At 43.2% G+C, this 15,990-nt stretch overlaps 1 protein-coding gene across 1 annotated transcript in view; it reads right to left on the bottom strand.

The window, feature by feature from the left end:
- Positions 1-15,990, bottom strand: part of DOCK2 (dedicator of cytokinesis 2) — a 445,944-nt gene that overhangs the window by 37,202 nt on the left and 392,752 nt on the right. Inside the window, 4 exon segments of the mRNA XM_014587766.2 lie at positions 2,826-2,945; positions 3,740-3,830; positions 10,312-10,352; positions 12,521-12,677. Of these exon segments, the coding sequence (XP_014443252.1) occupies positions 2,826-2,945; positions 3,740-3,830; positions 10,312-10,352; positions 12,521-12,677 (409 nt within the window).

Genomic DNA, 15,990 nt, shown 5'->3' on the forward strand with positions numbered 1-15,990 from the left:
TGCGCATGCCCATGATGCAGTGGATCATGGCATCAAGACCTTGTTGAGGGGTACTGCATCTTCGTCTTTCTTCTCTTTTTGTCTAGCTCATGGAATAAACAAATAAACGTGAAAAGAAGGAAAGAAGGAAGGAAGGATGGAAGGAAGGAAGGAAGGAAGGAAGGAAGGCAGGCCGGCAGGAAGGCAGGCCGGAAGGCAGGCCGGCCGGCCCCAAAGTACAGTGGTTAAGGAAGCTAGATCACACATGGCCAACCACAGTTCAAATCCTGGCCCCAGTGACCTGAGAAACACACTGGGTTTGCATTCATGTGTTTTCAAAATCCTAACGCAAAGGAGGAATGGGAGAAAAGGGTTGTGGCATGGCCATGCCCATTAAGTGATAAATTCACTCTGGTGAGTTTATGTGTCCTCTGGCAATAAGAAAAAAAAATATTCAAAAAGGAATAACAGCCAACATAATAAACATAATCAGTCCAGATTACACAATTTTGATTAAAAAACTAAGCTGAACACACTTTCTGATCAAAGAATGTCAAAATTGTTGCACTCCCATTAGCGCAGACAAGAACAAAGCTTTCAGTAGCAATTAAAAAAAATGGATTCAAGATCCTAAGCATTTCTTTGAAGAACTGTGACAGGAGATAATGTGTGGCTTTATCAGTACGATCACGAAGACAAAGCACAATCAAAGCAATGGTTACCAAGACCTAGAAGCAGTCCAGCCAAAGCAAAAGTGGACCAGTCCAGAGCAAAGTTCATGGCTCGAGGCATTCTGCCTGCTGACTTTCTGCAGTACCAAAGAATGATAACACCAGCTTACCATGAGAGTGTTTAGAAACAGTTAAAGCTTTAGCAGAAAGTCCTGGGAAAGCTTTACCAGAGAGTCCCCTACCACAGCAAACAAGAGCAATGTTGTGATAATTCTTATTTTGTTTTGTTTTGCATGCACTTGTAAAAGAGAACAAGACTTGGGACCAGCAGTTGGCATAATAGCTATGTCGCTGGACTCCCATGTATTTGACTGTGATTCAAATCCTGGACCCGGTGGTTTAAACTCATGCTGGGCACGTGTGCGTACATGCTCAAGATCCCAAGAGGAGGATGAGGAGAAAGGATTGCAGTGTGGCCATCCCCCCTGGGGAGTGATTTCTCACTTTCTGTCTCTCCATCTTTCTTGCGAGCATACGCGCCCTATAGCAAAAACCTCTTGAAAAAAAAAAAGAGAGAGAGAGAAAGAGAGAGAGAGAGAGAACAAGACATTCCTCCCCCGACTCCGTAACCAGACATGGGGAGTGATCATGCTGCAGCCCCCTTTCCTTCATTTCTCCTTTCTAGTAGGATCCCTGGCAGGCATGTGCACATGCTCAATGTGTTTCCCAAGCCTCTGAGGCTGGGACTAAAACCACAGTTGGCTGTGGCTTTCTATGCATGGCATTGGGCTGTCGGTCCTGAAAGTTTTGATGGGAAATCATTAGTTATCTGCCTTACATTCCTGATTTGGCTCCTTCTGACTTCTTTTTGCTTCATCATCTTAAAAAAATCTTTAAGGGATAACCATTGTTTTTTCAGGTAACAATGTAAAACAGATGCACTGACCTGAGTTAGATTACCAAGACCTCAGTCTTTGAGGGATAGACTAAACGACTGGGATCAGCCCTTACACAGTGTCTTGAATGAGATGGAGCTGATGCTGAAAACGAAAGTTTTGTATTTTGTATTTTATCTTTTAATTCCATTTTCCCATGAACTCTGAAGTTCTCCGTATTTACTGGGCCCTGAGTATCAGGCTCTGTTCTAACCACAGGGTGTTCAGCAGCAGACATGGCATTGTAAAGTGGGGGGCCAGGTAATGCACATGTAAACACGACATGAGCTGGATGCTGCCTGCTGGCGATAAGCACTTTCAAGAAGCACTAAGGATAACTTGGGGCAGGGTGCTGTGACTCTGTGGGGCAGTCAGGGAGAGACTCCTTAAGGGTACAACATCTGAGCAAAGCCCTGAGTGAGAGAAGCCAGCCTTCCAGTGGGACGTGGTGGGTGAGGAATGCTCCAGCTGGGGCAAGTAAGTGCGAAGGCCCTGAGGTCAAAAAGAGCTTGGCATAGAGCATGTGAGTCAGAGAGAACCCAGCAGGGATAAAATGAGAGGTAGTCAGGGTACAGTCATGTGGGGACTCAGATCAGGGGGAGTTATGTAATTTATTCTAAATGAAATGGGGGAGCCACTAGGGTGATTGTAAGAGGGGAACAGCATGATCCAATATATGTTTTGCTTTTTTTTTTTTTTTTTTTTTTTTGCCATAGGGCACATGTACTCACTAGAGAGACAGAGAGAAGGAAACTGAGAAATCACCCCCAAGGGGTGATGGGCACACTGCAATCCCTTCTCCTCCAGTCTTTTCTCAGGATTTTTGACATGTATGCACATGAGCCTGGTGAGATTTTCATGCTGCCAGGTCCAGGACTCAAGCTATGGCTGACCATGTGGGAAACCAGTGCCTTAACCACTATACCACCTGCTGGCCCCAATCCAATATATGTTTTATTATCACTCTGTTTGCTATATGGAGCATGGATTTTCGGGGGCAAGAGAGGAAGCAGGGAAACTGCTTAGGGCTCATCACAATATCCAGGTGAGTGATATCGACTGATACCTTGGGAGGAGGGGACAAGAATGGAGGAATGGAGATAGAGGGACGATGGAAAGAAGTGACCAGATTTCAGATTTGGAAGGATTGTTGACCTGACCTGAGCCGGGATTGGATGTAGAGGATAAGAACTGCCCTTCCCAGGGGCCCAGAGAAGCAGTAGGGGCAGGGACAAATTACCTTTCCTTTGTCAAAGTAACCTATGATGATCTCGTAGAGTGTCTCTTTCAGCTGCCGGTGGGTCTGGGGGTGCTGCTGGCCGGTCTGCATGACTTGCGACGCACACTGCTCATCTGACCACTGTGAAGAGAAGACACAGAGTCACACGGGTCAGGAGGCTGCCAAGAGCAGAAACCACCTTCCCTAGGTCCTGTCTTCTCCTTCTTTCCCTCTCTCCCAAATTCAGCCTGGTTCTGAAGACTTGCAGAACCACTGGGGCTAGGGGGCTGCACTCATGGAGCATGAAGACCCAGGATTTGGGATGTGGCCCTTCAGGAAGCACCACAGTCCCAGAAGAGACAAACAGGAGAACATGAAATACTAAGACTGCATTGATGAGGAGCAAGGCAAAGCTCACTGCAAATGCCCTGCAGCTCGGCATGTCAGTGGTCAGAGAGGTGATGGTTTGGAATTTCCATTTGTGGGGTACCTCTTGGTTTTTGCCGAGTTGCAGTCGTTTGATTCTCTATTGGCTTACTGCATGTAGTTTGTAGGGATTTTCTCCAAACCCCTATGAAATACGCTCCCAGCTCTTCAAAAGCCAAAGGAAATCATTCTGACTTTGTCTAGCCACAGCAAAGTTTTCAAGAGAGGAAAGCAGCTCGGTGGGAATGCTAATGATTTATAGTGATAACAGTTTGATGTTCCATAAAACTGCAAAACCTAACTCGGGGGGTTATTTTCATTGCTGGGTTTGAAGGTCACTCAAAACCTTATGTAATCAGGTACAGAAAAGCATGCAACAAGGTCAAGGGTTTGGGGACACAGAGACAAACAGTATTTATTTGGCTGTTTTTTTTTTTCCCACTTCATCTTGCTGTCAAGACCCCGTGGGGATCCTGGCATGAATCTCCCTCCATCCAAAGGGATATTACCTTGAGAAGCCAGGTGTGGAGAAGGAGCGTGTAGGCAGCCTCTGTGTAATTGTCACAGTCCAGGTGGAGATCACGGAGTTTGTACAGGTACCTGTTTAGGGCAAATATGCTGAGCAACCACATGCAGTGAAAAGGAGGTCGGGACAGATAGGGGCCATACAGAACAGCCAGATACCTCTCCGAGTCCAAGAAAAGTTCCCACCTGAGCTAAGCAGTCCCTGCAGGGGGCCTAGCATTTGCTGGACATTTAGTGCATGCTAGGTACTAGGTACATTAAGTATTTTAAATGTCTTAGATTATTTAATCCTTATGACAACCCTATGAGATAGGTCTGTTGAAGATTCCCATTTTTCAGATGAGAAAACTATGGCCAGGAGAAATTAGGTACATTCCAGTTAGGTATGGCCGACATTCAACTTGATATCGAAGGGCCTGGCCAGTGCCAGATGACGAGAAATAAAAGAAGGAGAGACAAAGGACTTCTCAGAAGTTATGTGCTAGTAATGGAAGAGCTGGGACATGACCCCACTCCTAATTGTTGTACAATTCCAGGAGCGTGAACAAGCCATAGCAACTGTAAAGGGACTCAACTCCATCGTTAGTGCTCTCTGGGTGTAAAGGAAGCGCTTTTTCTGGTAATAGAAGAAAATGGATCAGGGACTAAAAAATGGATATTCATGTGGAGGCCTTGAGCTATCAGCAGGGAGAATCTGCTATCTAACCATTACCATCTCCCATCCCTTTGCAAAGCAATATCCCAGTTAAGAACCCTGAGGTGACAATATAATTGAGGGGAATTAGACAGGAACAAGAGCAAAGGAAGAGAGTTTGGGTAAATTATTAGGTAATGGACCCATAATAGGTACTAAAGGACTTTAAAAAGTTCATGAAAAAATGGAATTAAAATACAAGTTCATTTTGGTGCACAAATTTTTTTAAAACCATACTGAGTTTTTTTTCATAACATATATGAACTTTTTTAAGACCCCCACATATTAAGGGTCAGTGAATTAACATCTCCGTGCCCTTGTTTGCTCATCTGTAAAGTGGAAACATTCACAGAACTTACCTAGAGAGTTGCTGGGCATATAAAGGGCCAAACAGGATGTGTGTGACATGTAAAAGGGTCCATAAGAGACAGCTCGCACTGCTGCGTACATGTGAGCATGCCCTGCAAGTGATTAGCCCATAGCCCGCACTGAGCAATAATAACTGTTAACGATTACCACTGTGAACCAGGCTCTTCTACAAAACGTTCTCTCTTGCCATTGTTGGAAACACAATCCAGAGTCAAAGAACAGCTTTGGTGACTTGTGTGTTCTTGGGAGTACTGATTTACCAACTCTTGGTAATTTGGTGAAGGGAAGATGCTTACTCACTCCCCTGAGAGGACAGGTGCTGTTCACCATGGTGCCAGGATTCCCCCTGACCCACTGTCTTACCCTGGGGACCTTTCTCAGGCTCTCAGTGCCTGGCTTTGGTTCCTGTTATAAGAAGGGCATTTTGCACAGAGCTCACCAGAGGAGCTAATGCTCAATGTCCTGGCCACATAAAATGCCTATGAGGGCAGTGAGCCTGACCTCAGGGTACAAACTGTTAAAAATCTGAAGGGAAGAAAAGTCACTTAGTGGTTATTTAATAGCTAGTAAGCCAGGAAGACCCAGTGATCTCTTGTGCATTCATTTATTCATTCAGCAAAGCTATTCTGAATACCCAGGGTGTGCCAGGCACTAGAGATAAGGGGCAGCAAAAGCAGACACCATTCTCAGGGTTCAGGGTTTAGAGTCTAGGAAAGAAGACAGATGTGAATCAAATAATCAAATAAATCATTGAAAATACAGTTGTGATAAATGCTGTGAAGAAGTCCACAGTGCTGGGAGAGCAGGATTTATTCAGGTGGAGAGAGGAGGGGCTTCCAGGAAGATTTCCACAGCATGACAGGTGAGCTGGTATCTAAAGGTGAAGGGGATGAGCAGGAGAGCATCCTGGCAGAAAGATTTGTTCATTCATTCATTCAACAAACAGGTGCTTAATATTATGTATTGTATCAATGCACCCTCTCAACAATGTGTTTAAGATGTAAAAATGGAAACCTATGTTAAAGAAGAAGAACTAGGGGCCAGCAGGTAGCATAGTGGTTAAGGTACTGAACTTTTACATAGCCAATCACAGTTCAAATCCCAGACCCAGTGGCTTGAAAATCACGCTGAGTATGTGTGTGTGTGTATGCTCAAATGCTGAAAGGAAAATGGAAAAGGGGTTGAAGCATGGCCATCCCAACAAGGAGGTGATTTTTCACTTTTCCCTTCTCTCTTTCTCTGATGAGCACACATGCTTTATGGCAAAAATCTAAAAAACAAACAAACAATAACAACAAAAAACAAAATCTCACAAAAATAAGAACCCAAAATAGGTAGAAGCAGGTTTCAACCCTAGCTATTTCTACTTCCAAAAAAAGGGATGGACTATAACTGTTGGTAAGATTGTTCATGGCCTCCATGAGGTTTAGAATTTAGAAACCATGTGTGTGCATACCTGGCTTAATCCTGCCATATTGTGTTCTTCCCATTTTTTATCTCTTACACCCCTAGATGACTGGGTCCAAAAATTTTGGAAGAGCATCCCAAGGGGGTTGTGTCCCTGCTACTTTCAATTCCTTAATTGGTCAAGGTGCCCTCTCCTCTCCTTTGTTAACTATAGGGTTTGATGGTTTGCTAAAGAGCCTGGAAGAAGATACCCTAGTGAACTCAACCAGGGATATCTAAATCAAACACCCCCTCATGCCAGATGCTTGTGTGAGGTGAACAGGACGAAGGTCAACAGAGATTGGAGACAACACTCCAGTCATGTCTGAAAGGGTTGCCCCCACCCAGACCAGGCAATGCATGTCAGGACAGAATGACAGTCCAGTGTTGCTACACCTTCTTAGTTTTCCAGGAGAAGAAGGAAATTTTAATTTTTGTGTAAAATCTCTAGATTTAAAATTTTTGGCCCCAATTTAAAAATGTGTTTAAGTACTCTGCCTGCCAAACAGAGCAGGTTTTCAGACTCTATTTTGTTTGCAATGTCTGATTTAGACAAATGTGGTTTTCCTAGATTACTATATGTCTCAAATTGCCAAAGCCTGTGGAGGTCTGGGATTTGTCATCTGTGCTTCTAAAACAGGAAGAGGAGAAAAGAGATTGGAGGGAAGGAACCATGTGTCAAGCACATTACCTATAGTATCTCATTTAATCCTCCAAACAGAAGGTAAAATGGAAACATTCTACAGATAGGGAATCTTCAACCCAGAGAAGCTGAGAAATTTACCCAGAGACACAGAAAAAACAAGGTGAAGACCCGAGCTCCTTCAGATCCCAAAGTTTTGCTTAATGATATTATAAACAGCCTAAAGCTTAGGATAACCTATTGATTATTCTTTTTTTTAAATGATAGCTATTTCTAGAAAAATTCTAAAATAAATACTTAATTATCTACAGTAATGGCAGAGTGAGTTTAGACTTAGAATCTCTACCTTTTGACAATGTGTTAAAAATTCTTGTAAAGGCGCACCAGAACGGCCGGCCCCCCTCCGGGGGCCCTGCGGCTGGGGGGCCGGCCTCCCTGGCCTCTCCAGCGCTGGATGGCCCGGAGGCCGAAAACAAGGTTGAAGAACTTGCAACTTGAGAAGATGATAGTTACCAGCCCTGCATTACCTCAGGGGAAAACAAGAACTACTCTGCCATTCTTAAGGAAGCCAGATACCCAAGGACAACTCACACTGCAGATCCCCACAACACCATTCCTGGTAACTACAAGATGACTGCTGTGCCGCATCAGCTGATAATCATCCCTGCGTACCAGAACTGCTTTCCTGAAACTGCATTCCCTGGAGACTCACCTACACTTGTGGATCTGCAGGAGACCCTCCCTTAATCCAACCCTGAATAGAATCTATGCTCCCTATTGTCAAAAACTTTATGAGCTGATAATTGGAACTCGTGGCCTCTCTCCCTTTACTTGTATGTATCACTTTTTCAATAACTCTTCTGGAAGACAACTGTATATAGCAGGGATATTGTAATGGGAGAGTGAGACAGGGCAGAGGGACAAACATAGGAAAAAAAAATAAAAAAAAAAGAGGAAGAGGGGAAAAAAACATATATATATATGTGCATAAGCAAGAAAGTAGAAATGGAATATTATTGATGATAACATGCTGGATTAGGTCACTGTGCAATCTATTCTAGATGCGAAATTACATGTAGTACGCTGTGATAATGCTCAGGGAATGAATGTTAGGTAACAAAAAAAAAAAAGAAAACGGTAAAACTATTCGTACCATTTTAAAAAAAAAATGGATATTTGATGGCTGCAGTGAGCGCTATGGGCCCAGTTGGGTTCTACTTTATAGTATGCTCTTTTTACCCAATGGGGTTTAGGCCTAAAGTCAGACTTGAGTTCATGTATAGGCATGTGTCAGCTGTGATAACTATTGGAGAGACTTAGACTAATTAAGATCACTGACAGATCATTTGGGGAGGGGTGAGGCACGGAGGGCAATCGGGGATGACAGGGACAATGTGGGAGGAGGATGGGTCATAACAGAGGGAGGGGGATGGGGAATCTAGGATGGTAAAACAAAAGGCAAGGTATGCAGGACACAAGAATTGGGAAATTATTTGCTGAGAACATATATGTTGACGTGCTTGATTGAGCCAACGCACAGTATATATTGGATGGAAAATTCATTTGAGTGTTGCGATGGGAAAAAAAAAATTATAATAAAAAATAAACTATAAAAAAAAAACTTTATAGTATGCTCTTTTTACCCAATGGGGTTTAGGCCTAAAGTCAGACTTGAGTTCATGTAGAGGCATGTGTCAGCTGTGATAACTATTGGAGAGACTTAGACTAATTAAGATCACTGACAGATCATTTGGGGAGGGGTGAGGCACGGAGGGCAATCGGGGATGACAGGGACAATGTGGGAGGAGGATGGGTCATAACAGAGGGAGGGGGATGGGGAATCTAGGATGGCAAAACAAAAGGCAAGGTATGCAGAACACAAGAATTGGGAAATCATTTGCTGAGAACATATATGTTGACGGGCTTGATTGAGCCAATGCACAGTGTATTTTGGATGGAAAATTCATTTGTGTGTTGTGATGGGAAAAAAATTATAATAAAAAATAAACTAAAAAAAAAGAGAGAAGAGGATAGAGAAAGATAGCAAGTTAACAATAGAGAGGATGTTAGTGAGAAACAGATATGGTTTATTATCTGTTGATGATGACGTGTATAGTATTCTCAACTGGACTGGTCTGGGAAGTATTTCATGATGGGTGAAGTCTTTTAACAAGCAAAATGAGAAATAGTGATTGACTGTTTTAAAAAATTATAATAATAATAATAATTATTGGGAAAAGCATGGAAAAGACATTGAATGATAAAGCGGGGAGATTGATGTCTCTGTATTGACTGACATGCATGGCATTCCCTTTTGAAAAAGCAATGGAAGTCAATGTAAAGTTATATGTAATTCAATGTAATATAAAGAAGATTATGATGATAATAAAAATAAAAAAAAATTCTTGTAAATATCTTGTTCCTTAACTTCTGGTTGATCCTACCTCAGGGACAAGGTCATATACAAAGGTATATGTCCAAGAATTTTATCATCATGCTATTTATTGTAGAAAAAAGTTGCAAACAACCTAAATGTTCATCGATATAGGATTGGCTCTATAAATTATGGTACATTCCAGAAAGGAAAGTTTATAGTTTCATTAAACATGATGTTGAAATACATCTGTTGACATGGAATTGTTTTCAAGTTTAAAGGAGAAACAAAGACTGAATTATGAGTAATATAATTCCACTTTTGCAAAAAATATACATGCATTGAGTTTGATATATATATAAATACAAAAAGATATGAAAATATGTACAGATTATGGGAATTCATTTCATTTTTTTTCATTTTGCCTATCTGCAGTTTAAGAGTTTTTTGTTTTGTTTTGATAACAAGTATGCATTATTTTCATAATGAGTAAAAACACAATAATAAATAAACTTTGCAGAAAAAAATATGAGATTCTAAGAAAAACTGATAAAGGAGTTCTTTGCTCCAAGCTAATGTCCCCCATATCCTTTCATGGTCGACATTCAAATAAATATATTTTAAATATCTACAAAGATGCAGGCATCGTGCATCTTGGTTTTGTTTTTGTTTTTGTTTTCCTTTAAAACTGGGCTAACCAATGGTCTTACTTGGGCCTGACACTCCAGCTCTGAAACAAATGCTAGTGCAACCCATCTGCTCAACCCACGAGATTTTTTACTCTTAAGGAAAGCATGCTCTGTAGATACAGCAGTACAGTCAGGTCAGAAAACTCCATGTGGTTTCAAGGGGTTGACGGCAGGAATGGAAGGAGTTGAATCTGGGGGAACTGATAGCAATCAGAACACACAGGGCCTGAGCGTCAAGAAGAGAAGTTTAAATTCTGTCCGAAAGGCAGTGAGGAGCCATTGATAGATACTGAGCAGGGGGTGACACAGCAGGTCTGGGTTTCAGAAAATAAAAATCTTACCTTATGTACATCTCTTCCCTGTTGTTATCTTTGTAGAAATTCTAGGTAGGGGAAGAAAAGTACTGATGAGTGTTTTTCTTTGCACAGCAGCAGAGGTGGAGAGTGTAATAATGGGTATGAGAGGGAGATTGCTATTTCCTACCTGGGCACCCTGAGCTGAGAGCAAGAAATTTACTTTCCTGAATGTGTCACACAGTTTCACTGGGGGAATCTACTTGGAAAGTCACTTCCCTGACCCTTAGGTTATCAGGGGAAGTATCCTATCATGAGGAATAATTCAGTTATTTGCTGCACTAAGAGGTGGGTGGCCAAGATTAGTACCGTCTTCTTTGACAAAGTCCATTGGGAAAGGCACCCCAGCTTGGTCTTTAAAAGCTCAGGCGGAGTACTCAGAAGGACTTGAGTTGGAAAGGGAATAACAGCATCCCAGTAAGAGTAACAGGCCACAACTCCCAATGGTACAGAGTACCATTGAGAGTTACAACGGGATTCTATTATCCAAAACACAAAAACTTGGCAATACCTAGACAGCCCAGCCCCTAGTCCAGTTCAGGGGTCATCCAGACTAGTGGTCGTCATGAGATAATCTCATGGCATTCTTTTTTTTTTTTTTTTTTTTGAGAGGTTTTTGCTATAGGGCGCGTGTGCTCACCAGACAGACAGAGAGAGACAGAGAGACAGAAAGCGAGAAATCACCCCCCGGGGGGATGGCCACGCCGCAATCCCTTCTCCTCCATACTCCTCTGGGGATCTTGGGCATGCATGCACACACGCCCGGTGTGAGTTTTAAGCCACCGGGTCCAGGACACGAACCACGGTCAATGATGTGGGAGTCCAGCGACATAGCCATTACGCTAACTGCTGGACCCATCTCGTGGCATTCTTAAACATACGCTTGCAATTCTGAGCTAGGAGATCCTGATCCGATCTCTTAGCCATACCAGAAGCAAGCCTTGGCTCAATCCAGTGCAATCATGTACATCTGAAGCTCAGAGAAAGGGGGACTGACATGTTCAGGGCACACTGACAGTGGGTGGCAGACCATATTAGACATCTGTTCTCCTGATGCCACCTCCCTCCCTACACCATCTTGGTCTTCTCATACCACAAAAGTCACAAACAAAAACTAGTAGAGTCTGACTACTTATAGAATTATCTGTCACAAACCTTCTCCCTGTTCTTACTCTTATTATTGAAGGTCAATTTCTTTGGCCAACTTCTGTCTCTTCTTGGAGAGAAACTGCTTAACTCCTGGAAAACCTCTCTTCATGATTCTTATGTAAATTGAGTCTGGTAAAGTTATTAGCATTGGATTCCTTTTTGCTGTAATGAGGATTTTTAAACTCCCCTTAGCATTCTGAAACATCAATGGCAATATCTAGGCTGCTGAAGAAGAGTCCACTTAGGGTAAGAGGAGGCCACACAACAGAACCCCAGAGACAAGATTTGTATTTCTGGACCATTGGGAATGGCAAGGGGATTGATGCAACAAATATCACATGGTCTTTTGGCCAACCTTATTCACTTAAACCATTTTAACATGGGCTGACATGTGGGCAGAAAACACCAGGCTGCTACTGCCTGGTCCTTGACAGAATTCCAGAATACCTGAGAGAGGCGGCTTGAAAGTTGGCCCATGGGAACTCACATAATATAGGCTATGAGCTAGGGCTGGGGATTAGCTGCTCTGGTTACCCTGGCCCCGGGTAACTTTCTCTAAATTCCAGTTAGTATTACTCCATCCCATATGAAGAAGGGAACTAGCATGCATAGAGCAATGAACTCTGGGCTAGGACTGCACAACTGGGACTGCTACTTCCCCTTCGTCACAAATCAGCTGAGACTTCAGATCATTTCCTTGTCCATTTTGTTCTCAGAGGTAGGATGAGAACCCATGGACTGTGTTACTTTGAAGCCCATACTCTTCACTGATCAATACTGCACCTTCCATCTATGTGATGGAAAGAAGGTGCAGTATGAAAATGGATTTCATATCATATAGAAGAAAATGGAGGCATACAAAGTTGAAGTGACTGGCTTTAAGACATGGGGCTAGCAGGCGGCAGAACAGGGATTCAACCTCATCTCTGTCTAATTTCCAAAGTCCCTACTTCCCTAGAAAAAGCAATAGGGGACCCATAGCCAGGCCCTTGTCCCTCCAGGACCCCAGTTCAACCCAAGAATGGGGAGGCCCTGCAGCCCCACGCACCAGCAGGTTCACAGTGCAGCTCATGCGGTTGTCTTTGCTCTCATCTGTCATCACGCCCCGGTAGTCCAGCAGCTTCTCCAGGAGGCCTTTGACCAGGCTCACGAAGTTCTCCACTGACTTGGCAATGGTCGGGTGTTCTGCCGCGCACTCCATCAGGCTGCAGGCAGAGATGAGAGGACAGAGAGCTCACAGTGGGAGGAAGACCATGCTGGGGGACAGGGTGGTGAGAGGGGTCACACAGTAAGTCTGTCTCAACAGTGAATCCAAGTTCCCCTGATTCACGTGTGCACTCATTTTGTTCTTTATACACATATTCATCCACACATGTAGTGCATGTTTAATTTTTTTTCTACCATCAGAATGGGGAAAAAATTTGAAATTTCCAATGTGGGCAATGGTGTGGGGGAAATAGCCGTTTTTGCACATTCACATGAGAAGTAAATCAGTTCCACTGTTTAGGATAGCAATTCTCACAATATCAACTAATACTCTACATGCATATATCCTTTGACCTAACAACTCCACTTGGGAGAATCAATTCTATAGAAATATTCCCAGAAATATGCAAGGATATATTTATAATAGTTATAAATTGTGTTTAATAGTGAAATAGCTGGAAGCATGTTAAATGGCTATCAATTGGGAAATGGCTACATAAATTAAGTTTTATTCACAAAATATAATTCTATGGAGCCATTAAAAAGTATTAGAGCAATCAATATATTTTGGCATGAAAAACTTTATAAAATATATGACAGAATTCAAAAAATTTGTGGAAAAGTAAAATTAAAATGAGTTTATTTGGGTGTAAAAGTTTTTTTGAAATCCATGCAGTTTTTCACATTATGTACTTTCTATGAATCTTTTTTAAAACAATTTTTGCTATAGGGCACCTGTGCTCGTTGGGGATAGAGGCAGAGAGAAGAAGAGAGAAAGTGAGAAAGCCCTTCTATGAACTTTTTAAAGACCTCTCATATAGTTAAAAGAAAAGTTAGGCCTTAATATAGGACGTCTTAGATGTTGATTTTTTATTTAACTGACAGATACAGAGATTACTATGTGCCAGGAGTTACCTTAAACATTTTATAACGTGAACTCATTCAAACTCCTGTCATAGTCTTATGAGATGGTACTTTCGTAGATGGGGAAACTAAGGCAAACTAAGTTGCCCACAGTCACATGGTTGGTAAACACCAGCAGTCCGGCTCCAGCATGTGTGTCAACCAATAAACACTGTATGTGTGTGCAAGAGCATGTGTCTCCGTATGTTAAAAAGCTATATATGGTCAGGAAGAGGACACACCAAACTCTGGTTGCTTCTGACAAGGACTCTGAGTGGGGAGAAAAGAGGAGAAGCTTCATTTTTTTCTATTTAATTACGTGTCTATTATTTGAAAAAACAACCTACACTATTCATTGTAATGTTAGTATTAATATTCTAAACTTTAAAAACAAAAATAAAAAGTGTAACATTCCTTAAGCACCACATCGTTACCAGGCACTGTGCTAGACCTTGTGTGGTAGGGAGAGAGAGTCCAACATAGAAAAACCACACCTCCTGTCAGGGAGCCCCCAGGCTAGGGACGCAGAGACAGATGGGTACAAATTATGATCAATGAATATGTCTTCCTTATCATTTATTCTGTGCCAGACACTACTAGTCACGTTTTTTAAAGAAATCCTCACAGCAATTCTGAGAAGTAAAAACTATCCTCCCCTCCTTCCATTGTACAGATGAGGAAATCAGGGCTCAGAAAGGTTAAAGGACCTGTCTAACAGCACCCTGGTAGCATGTTTACGCAGTGACCTTCAGAATCAAGCCCATTGGTGTTTAGTCTGAGAACACTGTGATGTGTTACCAGGCATCTTACACAAACCAGTGTTACCCAGGCTACATGATTTGTTTCTGGGTCCTCTTCCCATGGCAGTGTAAGTTTGAAGAGCTCACAGAAAGGTAAAAGTGAGAAAAACAAGGACTTCCAAGGGTCATTTCCTCCTAGAAGCCAAGCCAGGCTGCAAAGAGGCGACATCTCAAACTGTGGTTGTGATCAGATGAATCCATCTTCACCTTGGGAGAAGCACCTGTTCCCTGGCACTCAAGGAGCGACGCGAATGGCCCTGTGATTTAGACCGTACAGCTGCTTCCTTCCAGGCCCGTCACTTCCAGCCCTGCTTCCCGCCCTAATGACAATGCATCAAAGCCTCTTCCCAAGGTCTACTGTGTGGTTTCTCACCATCTCCCAGGGCAGAAGCCATCGCAGGACCTGAGCTCAGTCAGACCATGGTTCTCAGGCCTGGCCACCTCTTAGAACCACCCGGGGAGATTTTTACAATGCCCAGCCTAGGGTGATGACTTTGGACTCTTTGTGGGTGGGATCCAGGCAGCAGCACTTCATTTTCTAAATTTTCCAGGAGATTCCAGCATGCAGCCCACATTAGGAATCACTGGTTCCATCCAGTGCTTTGTATGCAGGCATCACACGGCCATTGTGCTAACAGATTCCGGTTCAACAGGTCTGGCCCAGGGCCTGAGAGTGACTTGCAAACAATCTCTAGGTTTTGCCAACACTGCCAATCCATGAGCCACATGGCAGAAACAAGGGCTCAAAGAATAAGGCCCTGAATTTCTTAGTTTCTCTGTTCTTTAGGCATGATGCAAGAAAGCTGCTCGTACAGTATAGGCCTGATGAGATGGATGGGCAGATTGTTAGAAACCATTCATTCATCCATTCACACGACGTGTGTTGTTCTAGAAAGTAGGGATTTGGAGATCGTTAAGGTACCTCCAGGAGATAACAGTCGAGAAGAGAAAACAGACACAGAGATTAAAAATGAACCGCAACATAAAGACTCTACCAGTTATTAAGTACTTCTCATGTTCTAGACATAGTGCTAGCCCTCGCCTCTCCTGTGTTTTTTTGATCGTCTCATTTAAGACTTACAGAAGCTCCCAGGATGGGCCTTATCATAGCCCTCATTTGTAGACTGGTAGAGCAGCCCACAGAGCTGAGCTCTGATGTTGGTGCCACCAAACTGAGTGCCACACCAGAATATAAGGACAGTGACAGAGAGCTGCGGGAGTGTGAGGAGATGCGGAAGATTCCTCACTGGAAGGGCAGGGTAGACTTCACTCTCTGCCTGGTCTCGCCTGGGGACAGCAGTACCCAGGCCCTCACCCTCTGAAGGCGCTAACAGAACCTGACTTTCATTTGTTTCTTTGCAGCCTCTGTATGGAGCACCTCTGTGTGACAGGTTCTCTGTCAGGCGCTGAACCGGTTTGGATAGGGCCCAGGCTCCAGAACATTCTATCCTGTTCAGATGTTCAGTCCCTTTGGGGCTTCTAGAAATATTCCCAGGCATGGAATACGGGAAAGCCAAGGTGCGTCTCCTTACGCAGTGTGAGACGCGCCCTTTCAGACAGACGTGGACTAAGGAGAGTGGGCTCCAGGGAGACTCCTGTGGGTAGGGCA

Source organism: Tupaia chinensis, unplaced genomic scaffold (genome assembly GCF_000334495.1).
Source record: "Tupaia chinensis unplaced genomic scaffold, TupChi_1.0 Scaffold000234_1, whole genome shotgun sequence".
In the NCBI taxonomy this organism is placed as follows: domain Eukaryota; kingdom Metazoa; phylum Chordata; class Mammalia; order Scandentia; family Tupaiidae; genus Tupaia; species Tupaia belangeri.